The sequence below is a fragment of the Chiloscyllium punctatum genome, chromosome 32 (assembly GCF_047496795.1).
Source record: "Chiloscyllium punctatum isolate Juve2018m chromosome 32, sChiPun1.3, whole genome shotgun sequence".
Lineage (NCBI taxonomy): Eukaryota > Metazoa > Chordata > Chondrichthyes > Orectolobiformes > Hemiscylliidae > Chiloscyllium > Chiloscyllium punctatum.
This window is the reverse complement of record NC_092770.1, coordinates 42,441,126-42,463,948: the sequence shown is the minus strand read 5'-3', so window position 1 is coordinate 42,463,948 and position 22,823 is coordinate 42,441,126. Positions and strand designations below refer to the sequence as shown.

Sequence of the window (22,823 nt, the reverse complement as noted above, 5' to 3'; positions counted from 1 at the left end):
CCCTTCCCACGTGCTTAAAGATGCCCTCCAACGCATCTCGTCCACATCCCGCACCTCCGCCCTCAGACCCCACCCCTCCAACCGTAACAAGGACAGAACGCCCCTGGTGCTCACCTCCCACCCTACAAACCTTCGCATCAACCAAATCATCCGCCGACATTTCCGCCACCTCCAAAAAGACCCCACCACCAGGGATATATTTCCCTCCCCACCCCTTTCCGCCTTCCGCAAAGACCGTTCCCTCCGTGACTACCTGGTCAGGTCTACACCCCCCTACGACCCACCCTCCCATTCTGGCACTTTCCCCTGCCACCGCAGGAACTGTAAAACCTGTGCCCACACCTCCTCCCTCACCTCTATCCAAGGCCCTAAAGGAGCCTTCCACATCCATCAAAGTTTCACCTGCACATCCACCAATATCATTTATTGTATCCGTTGCTCCCGATGCGGTCTCCTCTACATTGGGGAGACTGGGCGCCTCCTAGCAGAGCGCTTTAGGGAACATCTCCGAGACACCCGCACCAATCAACCAAACCGCCCCGTGGCCCAACATTTCAACTCCCCCTCCCACTCTGCCGAGGACATGGAGGTCCTGGGCCTCCTTCACCGCCGCTCCCTCACCACCAGACGCCTGGAAGAAGAACGCCTCATCTTCCGCCTCGGAACACTTCAACCCCACGGCATCAATGTGGACTTCAACAGCTTCCTCATTTCCCCTTCCCCCACCTCATCCTAGTTTCAAACTTCCAGCTCAGTTACTGCCTCCTTGACTTGTCTGACCTGCCTATCTTCTTTTCCACCTATCCACTCCACCCTCTCCTCCTTGACCTATCACCTTCATCTCCTCCCCCACTCACCCATTGTACTCTATGCTACTCTCTCCCCACCCCCACCCTCCTCTAGCTTATCTCTCCATGCTTCAGGCTCACTGCCTTTATTCCTGATGAAGGGCTTTTGCCCGAAACGTTGATTTCGCTGCTCGTTGGATGCTGCCTGAACTGCTGTGCTCTTCCAGCACTACTAATCCAGTATTTGATTTTCAGCATCTGCAGTCATTGTTCTGACCTGAGTAATGGTTTGTTTTAACAAGCAGAAAAGTGACTGGTTACCTAGACATGAAACAAAGTTATCAGCCTGCTGGACTGGGATGAGGGGGCCTTTTATTTGCAGTTGGAGACATTGATAGAAGACAAAGGCAGTGGCTTCTGTCAGCAACTCCATCTACGCCACTTCCCTGTGACTCCACCCCCATCTTGCAGTAAGCAAAAGATGGCCGCCTACCTTCTCAGCATTGTATCTCCTGAAGAGTAGGCCTTGACAAATAGCCTTTTTAGGACTCAGAAGCTGCTAGCCTCTGGCAAGCCAGGGCACCCCTGTCAAGGCCTATGATAGGCTGAAAGGCTCACCAAACAGTCCTCCAGCTGATGAGTACCTGCTGTGGTGAGCTTTCGTGATGGTGAGGCTACCCACTGCCACTTTGTCTGAGAAAGGGAAAATCTCAGCCTGGAGCTGGCAGTGGAGTTTCATTTGGTTTTGTTAAACCATCCTCTCGTTGTTATATTTCCACGTGGCCCCTGTAGGTGGTGTACCCTTTGATTTTCTGATGGATTTTTCCTGAAGGCATAAAACTGAACTCGCCTGTCATTTTTGAGATATTGATCTGGGAGAGTATTGATGCAATGAGGTTAATAACTATTTTTCAAATATTGTAACAGTAACTGTGTTTGGGGTTAGAAATGGAAGGGATGGTCGTCGTTTTTCTTCCTGCATTTACCCTAATTTTTTCCTTTCCTCCTCCCTGATGGTGTTATTTGTTGCTGAATTTACTGTTTTACAGCAGCTGTTGGTATGGCAGAGTGATCAGTGTCTACATGTAAGTCATGTTGCAAACAGTGACCGGTTGTATTACAGGAGAAAGTGAGGACTGCAGATGCTGGAGATTAGAGTCGAGAGTTTGGTCTGGAAAAGCACAGCAGGTCAGGCAGCATCTGAGGAGCAGGAGAGTCGACGATTCAGGCATAAGCCCTTCATCCGGTTGTTTTACAGCCAGTCTTCATTCATCACTCAAATCTGCTCAGCTGGGCTTCGAGTATCTAGCCAAAGTGGAAATTTGGTGATTTTGTAGTGCACCCCTTCGAAGTTGAGTGTAGTGTGCTCAATGATTCACTCCAGTCTGCATGTGCAACGCCTGGTTTGTTGTCTTTTCCCACAAACCGAGGAGAGAGAAATCTGAGAGAAGCTGAATGTCAGCCGGATGCCGAGGCTGACAGTTCTCTTGGTGTGAGGCTGTGAACAGACAGTATGCATATCCTTTTACTATAGCATTCTTGTTGTTTATTACCAGATTTAGTAAGCCAAAGGCAAAATGCATTGCCATGACAGCCAATCTTAATGCTTGCTAAAAGATAGACTTGACTTGTCTGTGTATTTGGCAATTCTCCATGTACTTTTCAGGATGCTGTTACTTCTCCATTTTTGCTTCCTCCCAAACATGGCCAAGATATTTTCAGATTAACAGTATACAATTAAGATACTCATGAGCTGTGCTCCCCTTGCCTGACATTAAGAAAGTTATTTTTTAATTTACTCTCAGGCCCAGTGAACTGGTAAAACAGCATCTATTCTTTTAGCCATCTCCCTCCAGCCTCCTCTAGATTGCTTCTTCATTGAAGGATGGTCCTCCGCTCTGTAAAGGTTCACCTTTCTCCTAGAGAGCCTCCAAACTCACCTCATTAAGTTTTCATGTTCTGAGCACTCGATGCAACATTTTCTGCACCCTACAGGAGCAGGTCATGGTTATGGGGACAGATGGCCCTTTGCTAGCATCATTGAACCCATCCCACAATGTTATGTGACAGGAACACTATGATTTAATGCAAATATGTTGCCCTTAATTTGGAGGATAGGATCATTATTCTGACTACGGATCCTGAAAACCTGTGGTCTCAGTCCTGTTTTGCTGTGCAGTGCTGTTGGTGCATATTTTAAAAATGTATGTATAATTTTCAGCAATTCAGGTTGGGTAAGAGTTCTGCTGTGCAACCTTGGGCTTGTGCCTGAAACGTCGATTCACCTGCTCCTTGGATGCTGCCTGACCTGCTGCGCTTTTCCAGCAACACATTTTCTGCTCCAACCTTACAGTTGCCCTGTTAAATCAAAGAAGCTAGGATTGCCAGTGTCTGACATTTAATTATTTAATGGTTGTTTATTTAAGTTAGAGGAATTTTGATTTAATTATCTAATCCTATAAATATTTAATGTAAACCTCCTCCTTGCCTCAAGTACAGTACGCATTTATTAAATCAACTTGTTACTTGTGTTTTTAAGATAATTGCAACTTTCGAACAAATGAGTGAATTAAAGGTAACCCGCTCTACCTTGAGTTTTTTCTACTTCAAATCTTATCCAAATTTTGTAAACAATTATCTGGTCTCTCCATCAACCTTTCCCTGTGGCAAAGCATTCCATGTTCCAACGAATCTCTGCAAAAGCACATTTCTCTTAATCGCTCTCCTTGACCTTTTTTTAGTGATTATTTTAGATTAATGTACTTTTTTTGCAATGGAACATTCTTTGAATACGGTGGTGGGGGGGGGGGGGAACAAGATTCTCAGAGGCCCATGGTGAGGCTGAAAGTGGCTGTGAGTAATTTGCAGTAGCTCTGGGGCTAATTGAAGCCCTCACCTTATTCTGCCTGGAATTTCCACAGAAACACAGCAAGTTAAGGAAGGTGGTCTTCCAGTGGATAAGGGCACGTTTCATCCAGGTGGGTCCCCAGGGCCAGCAAGGTTTTTTTGCAATATCTTACTAAACACACCTTATCAACTACTTGTCCTCCTGCCGCAAACCAATGTCATCCTCCACTCCAGTTGTGTAAATGCCACCAACTTCTCTCTGGTACCTCACACTCAGTCACTCACTCCCTGCTTTTGTATCCACCTCCCACCAAAGCTCATGCTCTACTACTCTCACTATTGCTTATGATATCTTCCCCACTTGCTGGAAGCCACTCCAACTGCTACTATATTAAAACTGCCTGCCTGCAGTGCTGTCTATTCACTGGCTCAGGACACCTCCCACCAAGATAATAGTTGTACCACCCACTTCCGTCTACTGTAATACCAACCTCTCTTGTTCCAGGGAGAAAGCAGCCCTCTCTTGGGTGGCAAGGACCATGATGGCTGCCCACCATTTGGTTCCTTGCCCCTTTATGTGCAGAGAATCCTGACTCTGATTGGTCAGAGTGGTGGGAACTCCTGAGGAGTAATTGCTCCCTCGATTTAACTGAGATCTGTTGAACCACCCAGGCTTCCTGGCTTTGTGTCCATGAAATGTCAGGGCAAGACAGAAGCAATATTTTCTGCCTCTCAGCCTCCCCCTCTCTCCCCTCTCTCCCCTCTCTCCCCTCTCTCCCCTCTCTCCCCTCTCTCCCCTCTCTCCCCTCTCTCCCCTCTCTCCCCTCTCTCCCCTCTCTCCCCTCTCTCCCCTCTCTCCCCTCTCTCCCCTCTCTCCCCTCTCTCCCCTCTCTCCCCTCTCTCCCCTCTCTCCCCTCTCTCCCCTCTCTCCCCTCTCTCCCCTCTCTCCCCTCTCTCCCCTCTCTCCCCTCTCTCCCCTCTCTCCCCTCTCTCCCCTCTCTCCCCTCTCTCCCCTCTCTCCCCTCTCTCCCCTCTCTCCCCTCTCTCCCCTCTCTCCCCTCTCTCCCCTCTCTCCCCTCTCTCCCCTCTCTCTCTCTCTCTATCAGTAGCTGTCAGCTCAGTCAGCAGGGTCCCCTATCCCAGACCTCCTCGTTGCCCTGCACTGGTTGGTCAGCCTGTCCTCTGGCCAGCAGCAGGTTATTGCTGCAGATACTAATTTATAACCAAATTGGGAAATTCAGGCTTACACATCACTCATACGGTCTAACAATTCACAATTGATTTCCTTGATCTGATGGCTTCCATCAGGATATGCCAACGTAAGGCATGCACCTTGGGAAATAACTGGTCAGCAGTTGATGAATTTCTGTCATTTGTTTTACACATTACACCTCATAGCCATGATTTCTATGTAATGTTTGTAGGTCTTCATTGTCCCATGAATGCTGCTTCCTACAAAAGAGGTCATGGACAGCCTGGAATCGGCTTTTTCAACCTTTTAGGTTTCCCTCTAATTTATTCTGTACTGCTCTAACAAAGTCTCCCTTGCTCTCACTGTCCACACTGAATCTTGGCTTACACCACCCTGCAGTCACATCTACCGGATAATTCACAAGTAATTTTGCGTTCTGGGTAGATCCTGTCAAACCTCCCAGCTCTGCTTATCCGGATGCTGTCTCTATAATTACAAAGTGCAGGATCGCTTCTCATGCTGCAGTTAAGATTCAGTACTTGCTGTGACTGGGTAAACTGCTGGTGGGGAAGGATCTAGCATTTGTAAATCCAGTGATGGCAAGGCAGTTTTGAAAAGTTGTGAACAATTAGCTAGGGAATTCTAGACTGAGCACTATCTCAACGTGTAATTGTGGCTGTCAAAAGGATGGACAGGAAAACAAGCTTCTATTAACCATGACAGACATCTTTGTTTTTTTTCCTTCTGGATTGATTAATTATTGCTCATTGCAGAGACTGTGAAAGATCTGCCATCACTCTTTCTGCTAGGCTGTGTTATCAAAGTGTGCAGGATAGCTTGATGCTTGAACTGTGGATGAAGTATAAACATTACTGACTCCCAGCACCACCATCCTGGTGAATGTCATTGTGCTCAGCATTACCTGAAAAACTTGGCAATTAAACTCATTTGAAAACAAATTCATGTGTCCCTTAGGAAAATGGTATAGTTTTTCTGTGATTCACTCAATCAAAAGTCATGAAATATTTATAAACTGCATCCCCGGTGGCACCAGTTCAAACTATACCCAGATAAATTGACAAGGTATCTAAGATGTGGCTGTTCTGTTTAGAGCAATTCCTGGAGGTGTCATCGCCCCAGCCTCATGTTTTCATCAGTGGTCATCTGACATTGGTCACCTGATATGTCTCTCCTCAACAACCACAAAAAAGTCAATAGACTCTTTTTCTTACCCAAATGGATAATTCGATCAAACAGAGATGTTCCCAAGTTGATTACTTTAAAATATAACAAACAGGAGTTCACAGAACTTCTTTTTTTAAAAAAAAAACACTGCTTTGGACTTTCTCCTGGTCACTCAGTTCTTATTCCAGCGTAGATGGGTTTTGCTTACTGAGACATGTGAAATCCTCATCATTGCAGAGTCTGTAGGAATTACTCAGGAAACTGAAGGTTTTGCTGAGTGATGCCTCTATACCAGGAACTCTGCAAAAGTCCCTATCTAAATCGGATTTGGAAGGATTGATGAAATTATGTAAAATAGTTACTTAGGATCATTAAATATGCAGTAGTAATGTTGGAAATATACAGTAACTATTCAACACATCCCATACTTGCCTCTCATGACCCCAAATGCTTACAGTCCTAGGTCCTAACCCAATCCATCTCTGGGACTTGACAGCTGTCCCCTCCATTACCAGTGTTGAACTGGAGCTAATGTCCCCACACTGCTCACTGGATATGGTCTGACCTGACCTGAACTCCTGTTGCTAGATTCAGCCCACCACCCACTCACCCAGTAGGATTGGATCCAACTTGACTCCCCTATTTGCTTTATCTCTGTCCCACCCCTTGCTTACCTGGTAACCTACCCCTCTCCTCAGCTGGCACTCTACTTACCTGGCACCTTACCTAAACGGTATCCTACCCCAACACCTTTCCTCCTCCCCAGTTGGCATCCTACTCACCCTGGCACCCTATTTCGCTGAGCTATCTGACAGCCTACCCTGCCAGCACCCTAACATCACGCTTACCTTCTATACTCTGACACCAGCTATCAAAGTGGCTGTCAGGACCTTTAAATGTCAGAATGTGGCAGCTGACTGTTGTGAAAAGTGGGTGTGGTTTGCCTTCCTCTGTCAGTTTTATGCTTCAAAAAACCGTTGGGGTGGAAGTACATGTGAGGTAGCCTCCTCAAAAACATGGAACTCAGTCCTTTTATTAAAACGAAGGGCCAGAGTATCTATCTGTCTTAAATTCGCTCCCCAGAAAATTAGGCCCACTGATTTGATTGCCCCTCTGACTTTTCTCCTGGAATGATTGCATCAGTGTCCTGTGGAACTCTCTTGAATTCCTGGCTTCTTATCATGTTGCAACGTATTGTGGATTTGCTGCTAGAGATGACAAGATTGAAACTTTCAATTTAAATTTCATTTCATGTGTAGCCTTTCTAGCCAACAGGCAAAGAAGATTTCAATCTCACTTAAATGCAGGCACAATTACAGTCTGCTCAGCCACCATTTCTATTCAGTTAATAATCGAATGAAGGTGCTGTTGCATCAAGCAACCCAACTGGAAAAATAAAACAAAAAGGGCAGGAAAGAATCATTCTAAAAATTAACTGTTGGAGTTTTTCATTTTGTGTTTCTCCTGTTTTAAATGTTATAACAAAGAGGTAGCAAAAGTGGTTAAGAGCTGTTTTGCTAATGGACTGCATTGTCATTGAGCAGATCTCAAAGAACTCAGACCGGAGACAGGAAGGTTTAATGGAGTCCTGTTGAACCAGGGCTCTCTATAAAGATTGTAAATAGTTAATGAATGATAATTAATTTGCACTGGTATGGTTTCCAGTTCTCTTCTATCAAAAGAACCCAGAATCCAAAAACCTAGCCATGACATTTAAACAGATTTTGTAGTGTTCCTGTAGGAATTTAGTTGCTGTGTGGGCCTCTTCAAGGTATTTTGCATCGCTGTAAATATAGGTTATTTGTGAAGGTGTTTGGCCCAGCTGATACCTCTCAGGCCGCTGTGTTGCCATGCACTTGTGCAGCTTGGTGGGAATGTTGTTTATACAGGAGGCTCCCCCATTCATGAATGTCCAACTTACAAATGCCTGTACAGTACTTATGAGCGTGATTCCATTCAGTGGTGTAATTTTAAAGACCTGACATATGAATATTTTCCTGTACTAATAAATGTCTGCTTTGCATTATCCTGCATTGTTTTCAGATTTGTGTACAAATCAACTTCAGAACTCAACCAGTGGACTGTCTGTATGTTAATGTGATAACATTACTGTGCATTCTGTGCTATTGCCTTTACATTCCTTTAGACCATCTGCCCAATAGTTTAGACTAACTGTATTTTAGTAACAGTAATGATATTTCAGTGTGAAAATTAACACAAAATGGTATGTAAACTGTAGTTTACAAAGAACAATTGAGAATTACATTTCTGCATTGGTAGAAGGCATGGCTCATCCCTCATATCCACTTACAATCCTACACCTGTCTCATGTCCAACTTGAACTTTCTGCTTGGAGAATGACTCCAACTGATGTTCCTGCTAAATTGTACACTTATAGCCAAGTAGATACCAGGAGGGTGCTACACATATGGAGTTCCTTCCTAAGATCCTGTGAGCTGAATGTTATATGCCCCTGCCCGCTGTGAATTTGTTGGGTAGGGTTAGTCTAGTAGATCAGTTGGCTAACTCCAGCATCTTCCAATCCAATCCTGAAATCACTGCAATAATACAGACAGGGACAAAGGAGTCAACATCTGTAGTCTGTGCTACATGCAAATTTAATAATCAAGTTTCAATTGAACTTTTTTTAAATACAGTATCTTGAATGATCCTACAGTATCACTGGCCATGCCACAATATGGTTGGCAAGTAGAAGTGGACAGCATATTTTTAAAAAGGATACTTTTGAAACCCTGGGTACTACATTTTTGAGGACTGCCCTTTGTGCATCTGTGGTACCCCCCCCCCCCACCCCCCCCCCCCCACAAACCCCACCACCCAAGAAAGATTTGTATGTCCCCCTTTCTTCCACCCCACCTGTTTCTGAAAACCTCTCTTCATCCTTCAGTGCTGCTCCCTATGGTATCTAATTCCTCCTTGGTCCACTTTGCTAAAGAACCAGCCTAGTCCCTTCAGCGTTTAATTTTTGACTTCTGGCTCAGTAGGTGTTGCTGGCAAATCGCATTGTCTGGCAGCTCTGTAGGCCAGGGCTTCCTCCCCATAGAGTGGCAGAAGTGTCATGATCCACTGTTTTAATATCACTGCAGTGTGCATGTGGCTTTTGTCAGTCAGCTTCCAACCGACTCTTTAGTTGGGGTAAGGGAGGAGGTCGGGAGTCTGCCCCACTACCTCCTGGGTCTAAGATTGACATAACCATATTTAAGGGTACCACACATTAGGCTACATACAGTAAGTTTAGAGGGATCATTTACTCTTCTTCCCCCACCCCAAAACCCATAACTGTCAGAAACTCTATCCAAGCAAAGTCTTAGCAAGTTTAGCCTCCAGCTTTGTGCCTTACCTCTCTGCATTTAGCCTCAGCACCAGCTTCACTGTATTCCAAAAGTCAGGGACACAAGCCAGGGCCTTGAAGATAGTGAGTTCCAACTGTAAGAATCACCATAATGCTGTATATAAAACAAAACTTCTTTCTTAATTTTAATGAAGAAAGAAAACTCTAAGAAGTATCACTTACCAGTCTTTATTGCAATACAATCTAGCAAAGCTAGATAATACACAAAAACAAAGTGCTGGAGAAACTCAGCTGGTATGGCAGCATCTGTAGAGAGAAACAGTTAATGTTTCCAGTCCAATGACTTTCCATCAGAGTGAGTTAATGAATTCCTTGTCAATAAGTGTGGAAGCACAGAGCAGGAGATGTTTTGTGAGGGGGGAAAAAAAGGTTTACTGGATATTTATTGAATAAGGCATCATTAAAGTATTAAACATAAGCTTGAGGTAGAGATCTAAGAGGTAGTAAAAAGGGTATTAACTGTACAATCAAAACATTCTAACTTTGTTATCATGTGACAAGAAGGTACTGGCTGTGATCTCACCAGTCAGCAGTGCTGGCAGGGCAGCAATAATGTAGAGATCTTTTATCTGCTAATTGCTTTCCACATGATGCATATCAGTCTCTGCTGTGAAAATTTTCACTCAAAGCGATTATTTTTGTGTTAAGTTTTTTTAAACAAGGTCACTGGAAACTGATTAAGACACCCTCCTTATTTTAAACTGAGAAATAAAAATAAAGCTCCAGTTCTAAATACTTCAGTCTCTCGTCTCTCCACTCCCCACCCCAGCCCACTCCATGCAAAAAGGTTAATATAAAAGGACCTTTAAATTGAGCCTGCCTATTGTGCAATTTGTTTCTTAATTACACTCAACTGGCTGTACACATTGAATCAAAATGTATGACAAGTTCAGCACCAGACTCCTTAACACTGAAGATTGCCTTAATTTTTTATAATGGATTTTAAGAAAATCAGTTGGTAAACTTATAGCACAATCTGGTAGTATTTAGTGGACTCATTGGGGCTTTTTGATTAATATAAATTCTATTGACTATACAATCATTGAGCCATATAATTGAAAATTGAGTAACAGCATTTCAGCACTACAGTTACAGCAGCATCAGACTCCTGAAACTGAGGGCTTCCATTTATATAGTGCAAGTCACACACTTGAGACTACTGAAAGCATTTCTTGCATACTGAGGTATTATTTTTAAATTCCAGTTGTTCTGAAAGCAATTGTGGTAATAAATTTCAGAATAACTGGTTCCCTCAAAAAGAGGAATTGCTAATCTGTTTCTAAGGCGCTGAAATCAACAAAACAGGACCATGATTTAAAGACTTGTACAAGAGGCAGTATTGCCCACAGTCGTCCACTTGATTCACATTGAACCAAGGTATGAGAGATAGATTTATGTATCATGCCAGGGTTTTTGTACAGAGTTCTCTATCTTAGTGACATAACTACTAGTAATGACTGATGATGTTTAAAGCTACACAAGGTTGCTAATCTCCCATCTTCTTTATTGACTCAAAGCTTATTGGGAACTAAAACAGCAAGAGATATTAATGATACTGACTGAACTTAATTTCACCATTTTGCTGAGCAGGTTCTATCCAAGGAACACAGTTATCCATTTTGGATCAATCTGCATTGATTTACTTACAATCTCTGAGGAATATCCTTGATTGTTTCAATGGATGTTTTAATTTTCCATAACATTCATTACTCTAGATTCAGCCAATTAGTGAATAGAATTAATTGTGTCTCAACCTGCGCTATGTTTCAATAGTCTGACTTGGAAAATGTGCTCCTCCACTGAGACTCCTGTTTCCCCCATGGCTTGCTTTCTCCTGTCTTCTCATAAAATAGTTTTTAACGTGTAAAGAAAGAACATTTTTCGTTTTTAACAAAGTGCTTTTGTGATTTGCCTCTTCTGTGGTAAAATATGAGCAAGATTACAGAAGGACAACAGACAGGTTACTGGAATGGCTAGATAGGTGCCAAATGTAGTTCAATGCAGAACAGTGTGATATGGTACATTGTTACAAACTGTAAAAGACAATATATTTTAAAAGTCCAAAAACTGAGTGATTTTTAGATTTCAGATGCCAATATAGAGTCTGAGATATACAGCATGGAAACAGACCCTTCAGTTCAACCCATCCATGCCGACCAGATATCCCAACCCAATCTAGTCCCATCTGCCGCACCCGGACCAAATCTCTCCAAACCTTTCCTATTCATATACCCATCCAACTGCCTCTTAAATGTTGCAATTGTACCAGCCTCCACCACGTCCTCTGGCAGCTCATTCCATACACGTACCACCCTCTGCGTGAAAAAGTTGCCCCTTAGATCTCTTTTATATCTTTCCCCTCTCACCCTAAACCTATGCCCTCTAGGTCTAGACCCCCTGACCGCAGGGAAAAGCCTTTGTCTATTTACCCTATCCATGCCCCTCATAATTTTGTAAACCTCTATAAGGTCACCCCTCAGCCTCCGATGCTCCAGGGAAAACAGCCCCAGCCTGTTCAGCCTCTCCCTATAGCTCAAATCCTTCAACCCTGGCAACATTCTTGTAAATCTTTTCTGAACCCTTTCAAGTTTCACAACAGCTTTCCGATAGAAAGGAGACCAGAATTGCATGCAGTATTCCAACAGTGGCCTAACCAATGTACTGTACAGCCGCAACATGACCTCCCAACTCCTGTACTCAATAATCCGACATACCAAAGGCCTTCTTCACTATCCTATCGACCTGAGATTCCACTTTCAAGGAGCTATGAACCTGCACTCCAAGGTCTCTTTGTTCAGCAACACTCCCTAGGACCTTACCATTAAGTGTATAAGTCCTGCTTAGATTTGCTTTCCTAAAATGCAGCACCTTGCAATTTATCTGAATTAAACTCCATCAGCCCATTTGGTCAAGATCCTGTTGTAATCTGAGGTAACCCTCTTCGCTGTCCACTACACCTCCAATTTTGGTGTTATCTGCAAACTTACTAACTGTACCCCTTATGTTCGCATCCAAATCATTTATGTAAATGACAAAAAGTAGAGTACCCTGCTCCGATCCTTGTGACACTCCACTGGTCACAGGCCTTCAGTCTGAAAAACAACCCCCCCCCCCACCCCCACCACCACCCTCTTTCTTCTACCTTTTGAGCCAGTTCTGTATCCAAATGGCTAGTTCTCCCTGTATTCAATGAGATCTAACCTTGCTAATCAGTCTCCCATGGGGAACATTGTCGAACGCCTTACTGAAGTCCATATAGATCACATCTACTGCTCTGCCCTCATCAATCCTCTTTGTTACTTCAAAAAACTCAATCAAGTTTGTGAGACATGATCTCCCACGCACAAAGCCATGTTGACTATCCCTAATCAGTCCTTGCCTTTCCAAATATATGTACATCCTGTACTTCAGGATTCCCTCCAACAAGTTGCCCACCACCGAGGTCAGGCTCACTGGTCTATAGTTCCCTGGCTTGTCCTTACCACCCTTCTTAAACAGTGGCACCACGTTAGCCAACCTCCAGTCTTCCAGCACCTCACCTGTGACTATTGATGATACAAATATCTCAGCAAGAGGCCCAGCAATCACTTCTCTGGCTTCCCACAGAGTTCTAGAGTACACCTGCTCATATTCTGGGGATTTATCCACCTTTACCCATTTCAAGACATCCAGCACTCCCTCCTCTGTAATCTGGACATTTTGCAAGATGTCACCATCTATTTCCCTACAGTCTATATCTTACATATCCTTTTCCACAGTAAATACTGATGCCAAATACCCATTTTGTATCTCCCCCATTTTCTGCAGCTCCACACAAAGGCCGCCTTGCTGATCTTTGAGGGGCCCTATTCTGTACCTAGTTACCCTTTTGTCCTTAATGTATTTATAAAAACCCTTTGGATTCTCCTTAATTCTATTTGCCATCTTTTAAAGGTGAAAGTATAAGATAAAAAGACAAATATAAGTTTGGATGTTATATGATCGAGCATTAAATATGATAACACGGAGATGTTACAAAACACTTTGATCACAATTGAAATGTTAAGTGCAGTTCTTATTGTTGGCGGAAGGCTACTGAGAGAAAATGGTTTCTAGCAGATTGCTTCTGTTGAAGGGATAGCATCATCACAGGCTCAATGGGATGAATAACCTCATTTTCCGCTGGAGTTTTTACAATTTTGTGGCTATCTTTATACCTGATCTAATTTTTGTGGATGAATCCCAGATAGCAAAATTGGGAACACATTGAAGAGGGTAGTTAAGAAGCACAATTAATAGATTACAGTGGACGTTGATGTATGCTTATACTCTATTGACAAACAGATTTGTCATGAAGGAAATGACTCAGTTTTACAGACCAGTGTAATGAGATAGTTTAAAGTTAGATTTTCCGCTTTGTTGCTCCAGTTCTCAGATGGTTAGTGCCCCCTGACAAACCTGCAACTATTCCCTGGCTTGTGCCAGGCTGTCCCATTGTAAAGCTCTGCCAGTAGGCAAGCCTGGACTGAGCAGATGTTTGAGCATGAAAATTGTCAGATCAAAAATATGAAACCGATAGATCCCTGCACAGGCTAAGCCACACCCTCCTTGGAAATGCTAAAGCTTTCTGGCACATTAATGCTGTTAGTTGGCTCGCAGTGCACTGAGGACTCACAATATATGTTGAAACCTGGATACAAATGCTGGATTTTTCAGACGTCAAGTGAGGCAATACCAAGGATAGAGATCCTCAAAAGTCAGGATCACCTTTTGAATCCCTTGCAGCCTGGAAGAAGTTGTACTGTGGTCTACTGACCAGTTAAAGTGAGGCCCACATAGAGGTGGTTGTGGTTGTTGTTGCTGTTGCTGAAATCAGTCATATAACAGTGATGAACCGTGTCCACTTTTCATGTGGATTCGGTTTAAAGGGGTGGCTAGTGGGGTTGGCAGAATATACTGCAGCAGCTGGCCTCTGCTTTTCCCACCTCCATGGGGTATGCATTCACAGAGGCACTGAGTTCAATCAGTGGGCACTCTGCACTGTTTTGTTGACATTGTCTGTGTGGGATCAGAATAAGTATTGGAAAGTTAGTTCTGTGCTAACAGAATGATTTACTATGTACATTTATTTATTTTCCTCCTTATTTAAGCCTTGAATTTCTACATTTCCTGGGCCTGTAGGCAGACAGTAGAAACCTATTTGAGAATTGAAGCAGTGGAGCAACTGGGATGGGGAGAGATTTCTTTTGTCCTTGAACATTATATCCTCATGATTGGATATTAAACAGCATCCATTTACCATGTTGGCAGTTCCAGTTGTGAACCTTTATTTAATTAAACATTGGCCATTTTTATACTAACAGTTGAGTTTGGCAAAACTGCAATTCGGACACATTTCCCCTTGATATCTAGTTTGAACTGTCATTTGGATCTGGAGCTGGAGCTAGCATTATTGATGAACACTTTTTGGCATTGTTGGGTTAGTGCTCAGTGTAAGCAAACCTTGTCTCCCTGATTGATGTGAAATGTGTTATTCTCTACAGGAAAGATACTTGGATGTGTCACAGAGAAGATTCCAACGACTCCACTGATCGTTTGTCTCCAGGAACCTTCACGTCCCTACAGCTACCTGCTGGTTACAACCTCTCTCTCTGTCTCTCTCTCTTTTTCCCCCCAACAAGAAATCAAGATCTGCCATCTAGATATTTCTGAATTTGAAAACTGCTGCCTTTTCACCAGAAATTAATTGCACGATTGACCTCTAACCCAGATTCTCAGCAAACTCTTTGACTTCTCAGAAGGATGAATTACCTACGAAGACGCCTCTCTGACAGCAGTTTTGTCGCAAACTTGCCGAATGGTTATATGATGGACCTGCAGCGTCCCGATAGTTCGACCAGCTCACCGGTGTCCCCAGCCACTGAGCGCCGTCCGCCACCTGCTCCCTCAACAGGCTCCACCATCCTCAGTTCCATCTCCAATGCTGTGAAACAGACAACAGCCACGGCTGCAGGATTGGTGGAACAAACAGGAGCTGGACCCACAGCTCCTATCGTACGGAAACCAAAGATCCTGTTGGTTATTGATGACCCGCACACTGACTGGTAGGTGTTTTTGAGGGCTGGGTTGGTTAATGAGAGAACAGGTTGGCTGGAATGGAGATCAAAGAACCACAACTGGCAGTTAAGCAGTATTGTTCTGGCGCTCAGCTGTTTCAACATTTTAATGGATTCCCAGCCTTGTCTCACTATACATTCTTAGCTAAGAGGTCTGACTCACTGATTCCTTCAGTATAATGTAGATTCGCACAAAATAGATTTTAAGTGCTTTGCATTTCTGTAGTTGGTACTTGAAGGGTCTAGGTGATAGTTGTTTTTTTTGCTGGGCTGTAGAGAGACTTTTTTTAAAAGGTGGAAATTAATGAATGACTCCTTTTAAAAGGTGCTTTTTGTAACATCTGATTTCATGATGGTGTTAATTGGTTCTATACAGTGGGTGAGTGAGCATGGGAGAGCTGTAGCTTAGGAAAGAGGCTCTGAGCACTATGGTTTGGCGCAGGATGCATGATAACACTTTTTTTGTTTCCTCAGCCAGATTAATGTTCACCTTGGAATGGCCACATGAAGAAAGGTAACTCTATCAGAAAGAAAGAAAGTACTTGTGTCCCTTGAAACGAGAACCTCAATCTCCCAAACGATCATCCCAAATTAGTCCATTCATGACAACCTCCTCAACAGTCATAGTTCCCTCTGGATACTATGCTTCTGAATGGCATTACAAGAGGGCTGTGTGGGTGCTGGAGAGAAGATACGTGCCTGTTTGGGGCAGGGGGCAAATGAAGGGCATGTCCATATGAGAGAAGGGGAGGGAGACTTCTGGCAATGAATATAGCCCAGATTACTTACAGCCACACTGAACCTTTTAAGTAAAATGGATTGATTTGCTTTTTTTGAAAAAGGAACATACATTCTCAGCCAGCACTGTCTTATATTTCAATGTCTGGAAAATTCCTGCAGGGATTCTAATTTATTTTGAGAGAGAGCACGGAATGTTGCGCTTGGAAGGGTGTCAAGGAGTTTCAAAGATATGCTTGAAAGGAAGAAATATGATATAAAAATCCTGAATCATCTCCTGTGAGTCACACCCTCAGTCTTTAAACATAATATGAAATAAAATAAACCTGTCTGGGGAAAGGATGTCTGTGATTCCCCTGCCAAGAATAAAAAGCAAGAAGGTTTTAGAACTGATCTACAGTTGTGAGTGTGTGTGTGTGAGATAGCCTGGAGTTCTCATGCTGTCTGTGTGTGTCTGTGTCACACTCTGTCTGTCTGATTACAAAACTGGGCTACTCCTCTGTACATCTGCAGAATCCCAAGTCTTATTGGTGAGGTGATGGCCTCGTGGTCTTATCACTGGGCTGTTAATCCAATGACCCAGTTAATATTCTGGAGACCTGGGTTTGAACCCTGCCATAACAGATGGTGGAATTTGAATAGAATAAAAACCTGGAATTGTGAGTCTAATGATGACCATGAACCCATTTTCGATGGTTGGCAAAACTCTTCTGGTTCACTAATGCCTGCTAGGGAAGGAAACTGCTATCCTTATCTTGTCTGGCCTACATGTGACTCCATACCCACAGCAATGTGATTAACTTGTAATTACCATCTGGACAACCAGACATGAGCAATAAATACTGCCATAGCCAGTGACACCCTCCCCACAGGAATGAAGTTTAAAAAATACTGCTGATCTACCATACACTACCAGAACCACTCGACTCAACATTGCACCATCTACTCCGCACACATAAACCAAACACTGATTCATCTTCTAACTGTTGTCTTCTTACTCAGTTTTTTAAAAACTGTGTGTTTGTTCTTTTTTTTTCACGTTTTAGTAACTAATAAAATTACATTTTTTGACTAAACAAACTGGATAAATTAATTCCTTTTAAAACATAAATGCATAAGAAATGGAGAATGTGTGTACAAGGAAGGCAAACCCTGTATCTGAAGTGAATCTTGTTGTGAGCTGCACAGTAGTGGGACTGAATAGGGAAGGAGACCCAGCTCCTCACTGTCACCCTGACATCCTAATGAATTAGAGTCCGTGGCCTGGACACTGATCAGAACAGGAGGGAAGGTAAGCTTCTGTGTGAGAGACAGTGTGGGGATTCACATGTACGCAAAAGGGAGCAGATGTTCATGAGAGAGGGCGGGTGAGTGCAATAGGGAATGGATGTGTGCAAGCAAGAAAGTCTATAATTTAGCATGGGGTCTTCATTTCTTAACATAAGCTCAGGTCAGACTTCCAGCTGAGTTTTAAGCAATGTTTGAGTAATGTGTTTTAGTAAGTTGTACATGATGATAAGGCAGCAGAGCAAACATGCTCTAACTTGCACTAATTCCAACCGTTGAGGAAAGCCTTATTACATGGCTACTGAAGTCTCATCTCAGAGATTTTTCTATGTATTCATTAAATCCGGTCTCTACACTGACTTCACAAGGCACAGCAATGGAGAGGCAGCACCTTGGCAGTGTTAGCACAGAACCTCGGGAAGCTGGAGAGATTGCACATACTGACCTTTTCAAATTTCACCTACACTCTTTCCAGCCGTTTCCCAGACTGCGGCCATGAAATTGAGCTGTGCTCAGGACGCTGATAGCTGTACACTATTACTGACTGACAGAACAGTGTAACAAAAAGGTAGCAGGGTGGGAAAATGCTTTGTGTTCAGGAATACCATATGACCTCTAGAGTAAGTGGAGCAAATAAAAGTTCCCTTTAGTACAGAAGCAGACCATACAGTTCATCAGATCCAAACCAGCCCTCCAAGCAGTATACCATCCCTAACCTATCTCTGTAACTCTACATTTCCCTAGCCTGCATGCCACTGGACACTACGGGGTAATTTAGCATGGTCAATCCACCTAATCACATCTTTGGACTGTGGGAGGAAACCGGAGCAACAGGAGGAACCCAAGCAGACACAGGAGAATGTGCAAACTCCACACAGTCGCCTGAGGTGGAAATGAATCTAGGCCCCTGACACTGTGAGGCAGTAGTGCTAACCACTCGGCCACCATGCTGCCAAATACTAGGCCATCTGACAGTTGTCCACCCCCATTTTCCTCACCCACCCAACGTTAGGGATTTATAAATTGGAGAATGTGGACCATGTACATAAGCAGTGACTCCATTCAAAACTGGAAGCTTTTAGTGCCTATCATTTACAATTTGTTTGAATGTCATAGGGCAGGTCAAATGGGGAATGTGTGGACTGGCTGCAAGCAGTGTGTGATCAGCACCTCTGATCCTGATGGAGTAGGTCCAGAGATGACATAACAAATTAGATCCAATAGCCAGTGGAATCCATGCACAACAACCTTGAGGGCATGCAAAGAGATAGCATCTGCTATGAGGGCGGCAGGAGACAGTCTAAAGTTGTAGATTCAATGTAGGAAGAGGTTCCACAAGCCATTGTACTCTGCCAAGATGAATATTTATCAGAAGTACACAGCAGCCCAAGTGATGGTTCAAATCAGAATGCTGCAGGCATGACACATGACTCTGCCATAGTGTAGAGGTGGGGAATGCACACACTGGTGGGTAGTGATGTGGTATTCCATTCTGATGCACTTCCAAGTTCAGATTTGTCCCTGTCATATTGAGCTTAACGTCACTTCTATTTACACACCTGGGAAATAGGTTGCACTAAGGGGGAGTCTGCAAAGCCTACTGGTGATTTGAGGAGGCAATCATAGTGATAGGCAGTGATGAACTCCACCTTGTCTCAAATGTATGAGCTCCAGCCATGAGATGGCAGCCTATTAATGACCTCTTACATGGAGAGACATATTTGGTATCACTGAGTGGATGCAAGAGCAATGTAGCTCCATGAACAGACTACCAGGCTCATTCCGTAGTCTGGTGAGGCCCACTCACAGTATGGCCGCTGACCTGGAATACAGGAGGATCTATGTTTCCTTAACATCCCCACTGTTGGAACAATGGTTACTAGATTCAATGATGCTGCACCCCAACGGAAAGTCCCAGGTATCCACTTGAAGGCTGTGGAGATTAGAGAGGAGGGTGAAAGTTCTGAGAACATCTTAGTACTGTCATCTTCCAACTTACCAGCCCTTCTGCCAGAACCCGCATGTGCTGTACTTGTTCCAGTGACATTGCAGTTCCTCACAGAGTTGCAGAGGGAGCTACTTTTAGTCTCTGGTGTGTTTTTGTACAACTGGGCGAGCTGCCATATAACTAAATGTCCCAAAGCATGAGAGGCCTTCACCTTGATCACTGATGGGCTCACTTTTCTTTCCATTGCATATCACTTCATGTATAATACAATTAAACTCATCCTAAATACATGTCACTGTTGCCAAAAGCATTGTGATCTGTTTTTGTGCACAAGTACCATCAATGGGAATGTTTAGAGCATGGAGGTTCTGAACATTGATGCTGATGATCGCTTTTTGAAGTCTCATCTCAGAGATTTTTCTATGTATTCATTAAATCCAAACTCTCACTGGCACCATCAGGAACAAGGCTGTGTCCGTGCACGACCAGCTGAGAAAAGCTGTTTCCTTCTCCAGACCTTCAGGGAATGTTATTGAACACCAAGAGTTCTAGGTTGACGTGCTTCTTGCAGCAATTCCTATCCATCAATAATGATCTTGAAGGGAGGATCAATGTTCAGGTTCAGTCTCCAATCCAATATTTGAGGCACACTTCAGCCTTGAGTGACCTGTCAATGGCTGCCATCCGAAATGACTTTTACACAGTGAGTGACATGGATTTTGTGTGTGCCAAGATACCATTTATCCTCCAGGGAGGCACACTTGTGTGGTTTCTCCACAACAAATACTGACATTCTCTTCAAGGTGCTGGAGGCTGTTTTTGTTTTTTGGGGGTAGGGTGGAGCTTGGGTCATAGTGAGGTAACATGTTTGCCAGTATTACATGATGCAAATGTGGAAGTTCGTAGAACTTCGAACACATGGTGTTCCCTGCACCAGTATTAGTCACAGCAGTCCTGTTAATACATCTGATCAAACTCTCCTACCCTCCCCCTCACCTCTCAGCCTGCCCCATCCCACGTGAACCTTGTACCCTTGTGTTACCTATAGCTCCTTAATCATACTGAATAGGGGTCACCTAGTAAACTTATTCATAGTCAAGCAAGTTGAATGGCAATCCCTTAACTATATTTGTACAATATTGTACAAATATTCAATATGAGTTGGAAGTTCACTCAGCCCCTGTTTTTTAAAACAAGTAGTGATATTATAATATTGACTATAAGGAAAAATCTAAGTGTTTACTTACAGTGAAGTGGCTACCACTCCTTACAGTTGCCTGCCTTGTCTTCATTCTGCTGTCTTCCACAGTGCAAGGTTTCTCTTGGCCTGCATTTCTTACTTGAATTAATCTTTTTTCATAGAATCCCTACAGTGTGGAAACAGGCCATTTAGCCCAACAACTCCACACTGACTCACTGAAGAGTGACCCACTGAAGAGTAACCCACCCTGATGCATTCCCCTACCCTATTACTCTACATTTACCCCTGACTAATGCTTGAAGGGTCCATCGTTTTCAACAGCTTGAGAGTCCATTCATTCGTAAAATACATCTGCACAAAGTAACATTCATGGTAGACAGACTGACACAGCTTAGACCATCCTGTGTTTATTACTGAAAACTGTAATAAACTGGGAACCTGACAAAGACTAAACAAGCTTAAATTGTTTTTGTCAGAACTGAGTGTTCTGCTAACTTATTGCCCATCTCATTAAAAAAGTTCTGCAGCTTTCAAACATGTGCTTTGAGTGTCCCACTTATGTGTAGGGAGGTTTTTGGTTTTCCATTTGACCCATTGATCAACTCTAACTTAGGCTGGGAATCCATGTGTGATTCGTCCACAGTTGCTTTGTATATTATCCCACACTGACATGTTTCTCAATAGGGCTCACTTAAGTAATTCAATGCCCTTAAAGGCAAAGTTCCAATGCTCTGAGTAATTTTGAAATGTTGAGGAAAAACATTTGTAGTTGCGTTGTAAAGATTGATTTCCTTAATTTTCCTACTCTCAGCCAAAGACTGTGGCAGGGTCTCTGTGTCTGCATCTTTGCTAAATTACCTTGGAGGGAATGAATATGCAATTTGGCTTTTGTCATTTATGAGTCATTCTCCTCAGTTGTATCGATCATCTTCTGAAATGTCGCTTTTGCTAAATAGCAAAAGATAGGTATAGATTTATACAGGGCTCATTAAAGGCGTCTCCAGTGTTGGAAAATAAACCTTGAACCCATTAAAAATGAACCAGATTTCAGTCTTCAAGGTTACTTCCAGCAATTTGAAATATGTTAGTTGAGGTCAGTATATCAGCAGAGATCTTTTTGTAGCTTTTCAACATGAAAGTGGAAATGTGAAGTTATTTTAAAACTTTCATGGCAGAAGTCTCCAGGTCAGTTGGAAGACAAGGTAAAAACAATGACTGCAGATGCTGAAAACCAAATACTGGATTAGTGGTGCTGGAAGAGCACAGCAGTTCAGGCAGCATCCAACGAGCAGCGAAATCGACGTTTCGGATTGGAAGACAGTCAGCTGGTGGCTGCAGAGAATGACAAGTGGTGTGAGTAATGGTTACAACACCAAAACTCCCTTTCCTTGGTTTGACTCATGGTTGCTGCCATGTGTTGTTTTTTCCAAGGTGTTTAGCACCACCAAAGTTTGTACTGCCGATTTGTGTGAAGCCCAACAAGCTGTTCACCAGGAGAGTGTTTCTCTATCAATTGATAGAGAAATTCATGCTGCACATCCAAAATATTTCCCTGGTACAAATGAAAACCCAATAATATATCTGCTTCCCTCCAACATGGAAGGGAATAGCTGATACAGTCAAAGCTTTTTGTTTAAATCTAAGCATGGTAAACAAATATTTCACCAAATCACACTGGAGGACAATTGTTCATGATGGAGTTAAAATGTTGCAAATTATTGTCTCAGGTTTTGTATGTGCAGATGGATACATGTGTTGATGAAGTTTTTTAATCAATTGAGAGGTGCTATCACAAGATTTGAACCTTTATCCATAGTAGATACAGGTCATTCTGCTACACAGTCAGTTTTTCTATAAAATGATGGTTATCATTCTTGTGCAACTCCATGTTACAGAAAAACGGTGCTTTAGAAACAGCACTTAAGTGTCGGTCATGTAATTGCATTACAACCAACACACCGTCTATATCTTCCATATCCTTTTCCACAGTAAATACTGATGCAAAATATTCATTTAGTCTCTTCCCCCATTTTCCGTGACTACACACAAAGGCAGCCTTGCTGATCTTTGAGGGGCCCTATTCTCTACCTAGTTACCCTTTTATCCTTAATATATTTATAAAAACCCTTTGGATTCTCCTTAATTCTACTTGCCAATGCTATCCCATGT

General features: G+C 43.2%; 1 protein-coding gene across 2 annotated transcripts in view; it reads left to right on the top strand.

The window, feature by feature from the left end:
* Nucleotides 1-22,823, top strand: part of LOC140458103 (synapsin-3-like) — a 268,932-nt gene that overhangs the window by 28,061 nt on the left and 218,048 nt on the right. For both annotated transcript variants that reach the window (XM_072552177.1, XM_072552178.1), the window contains exon 2: nucleotides 14,908-15,468. In XM_072552177.1, the coding sequence (XP_072408278.1) occupies nucleotides 15,167-15,468 (302 nt within the window). In that variant the 5' untranslated portion in view covers nucleotides 14,908-15,166. The remainder of the gene's footprint in view (nucleotides 1-14,907; nucleotides 15,469-22,823) is intronic.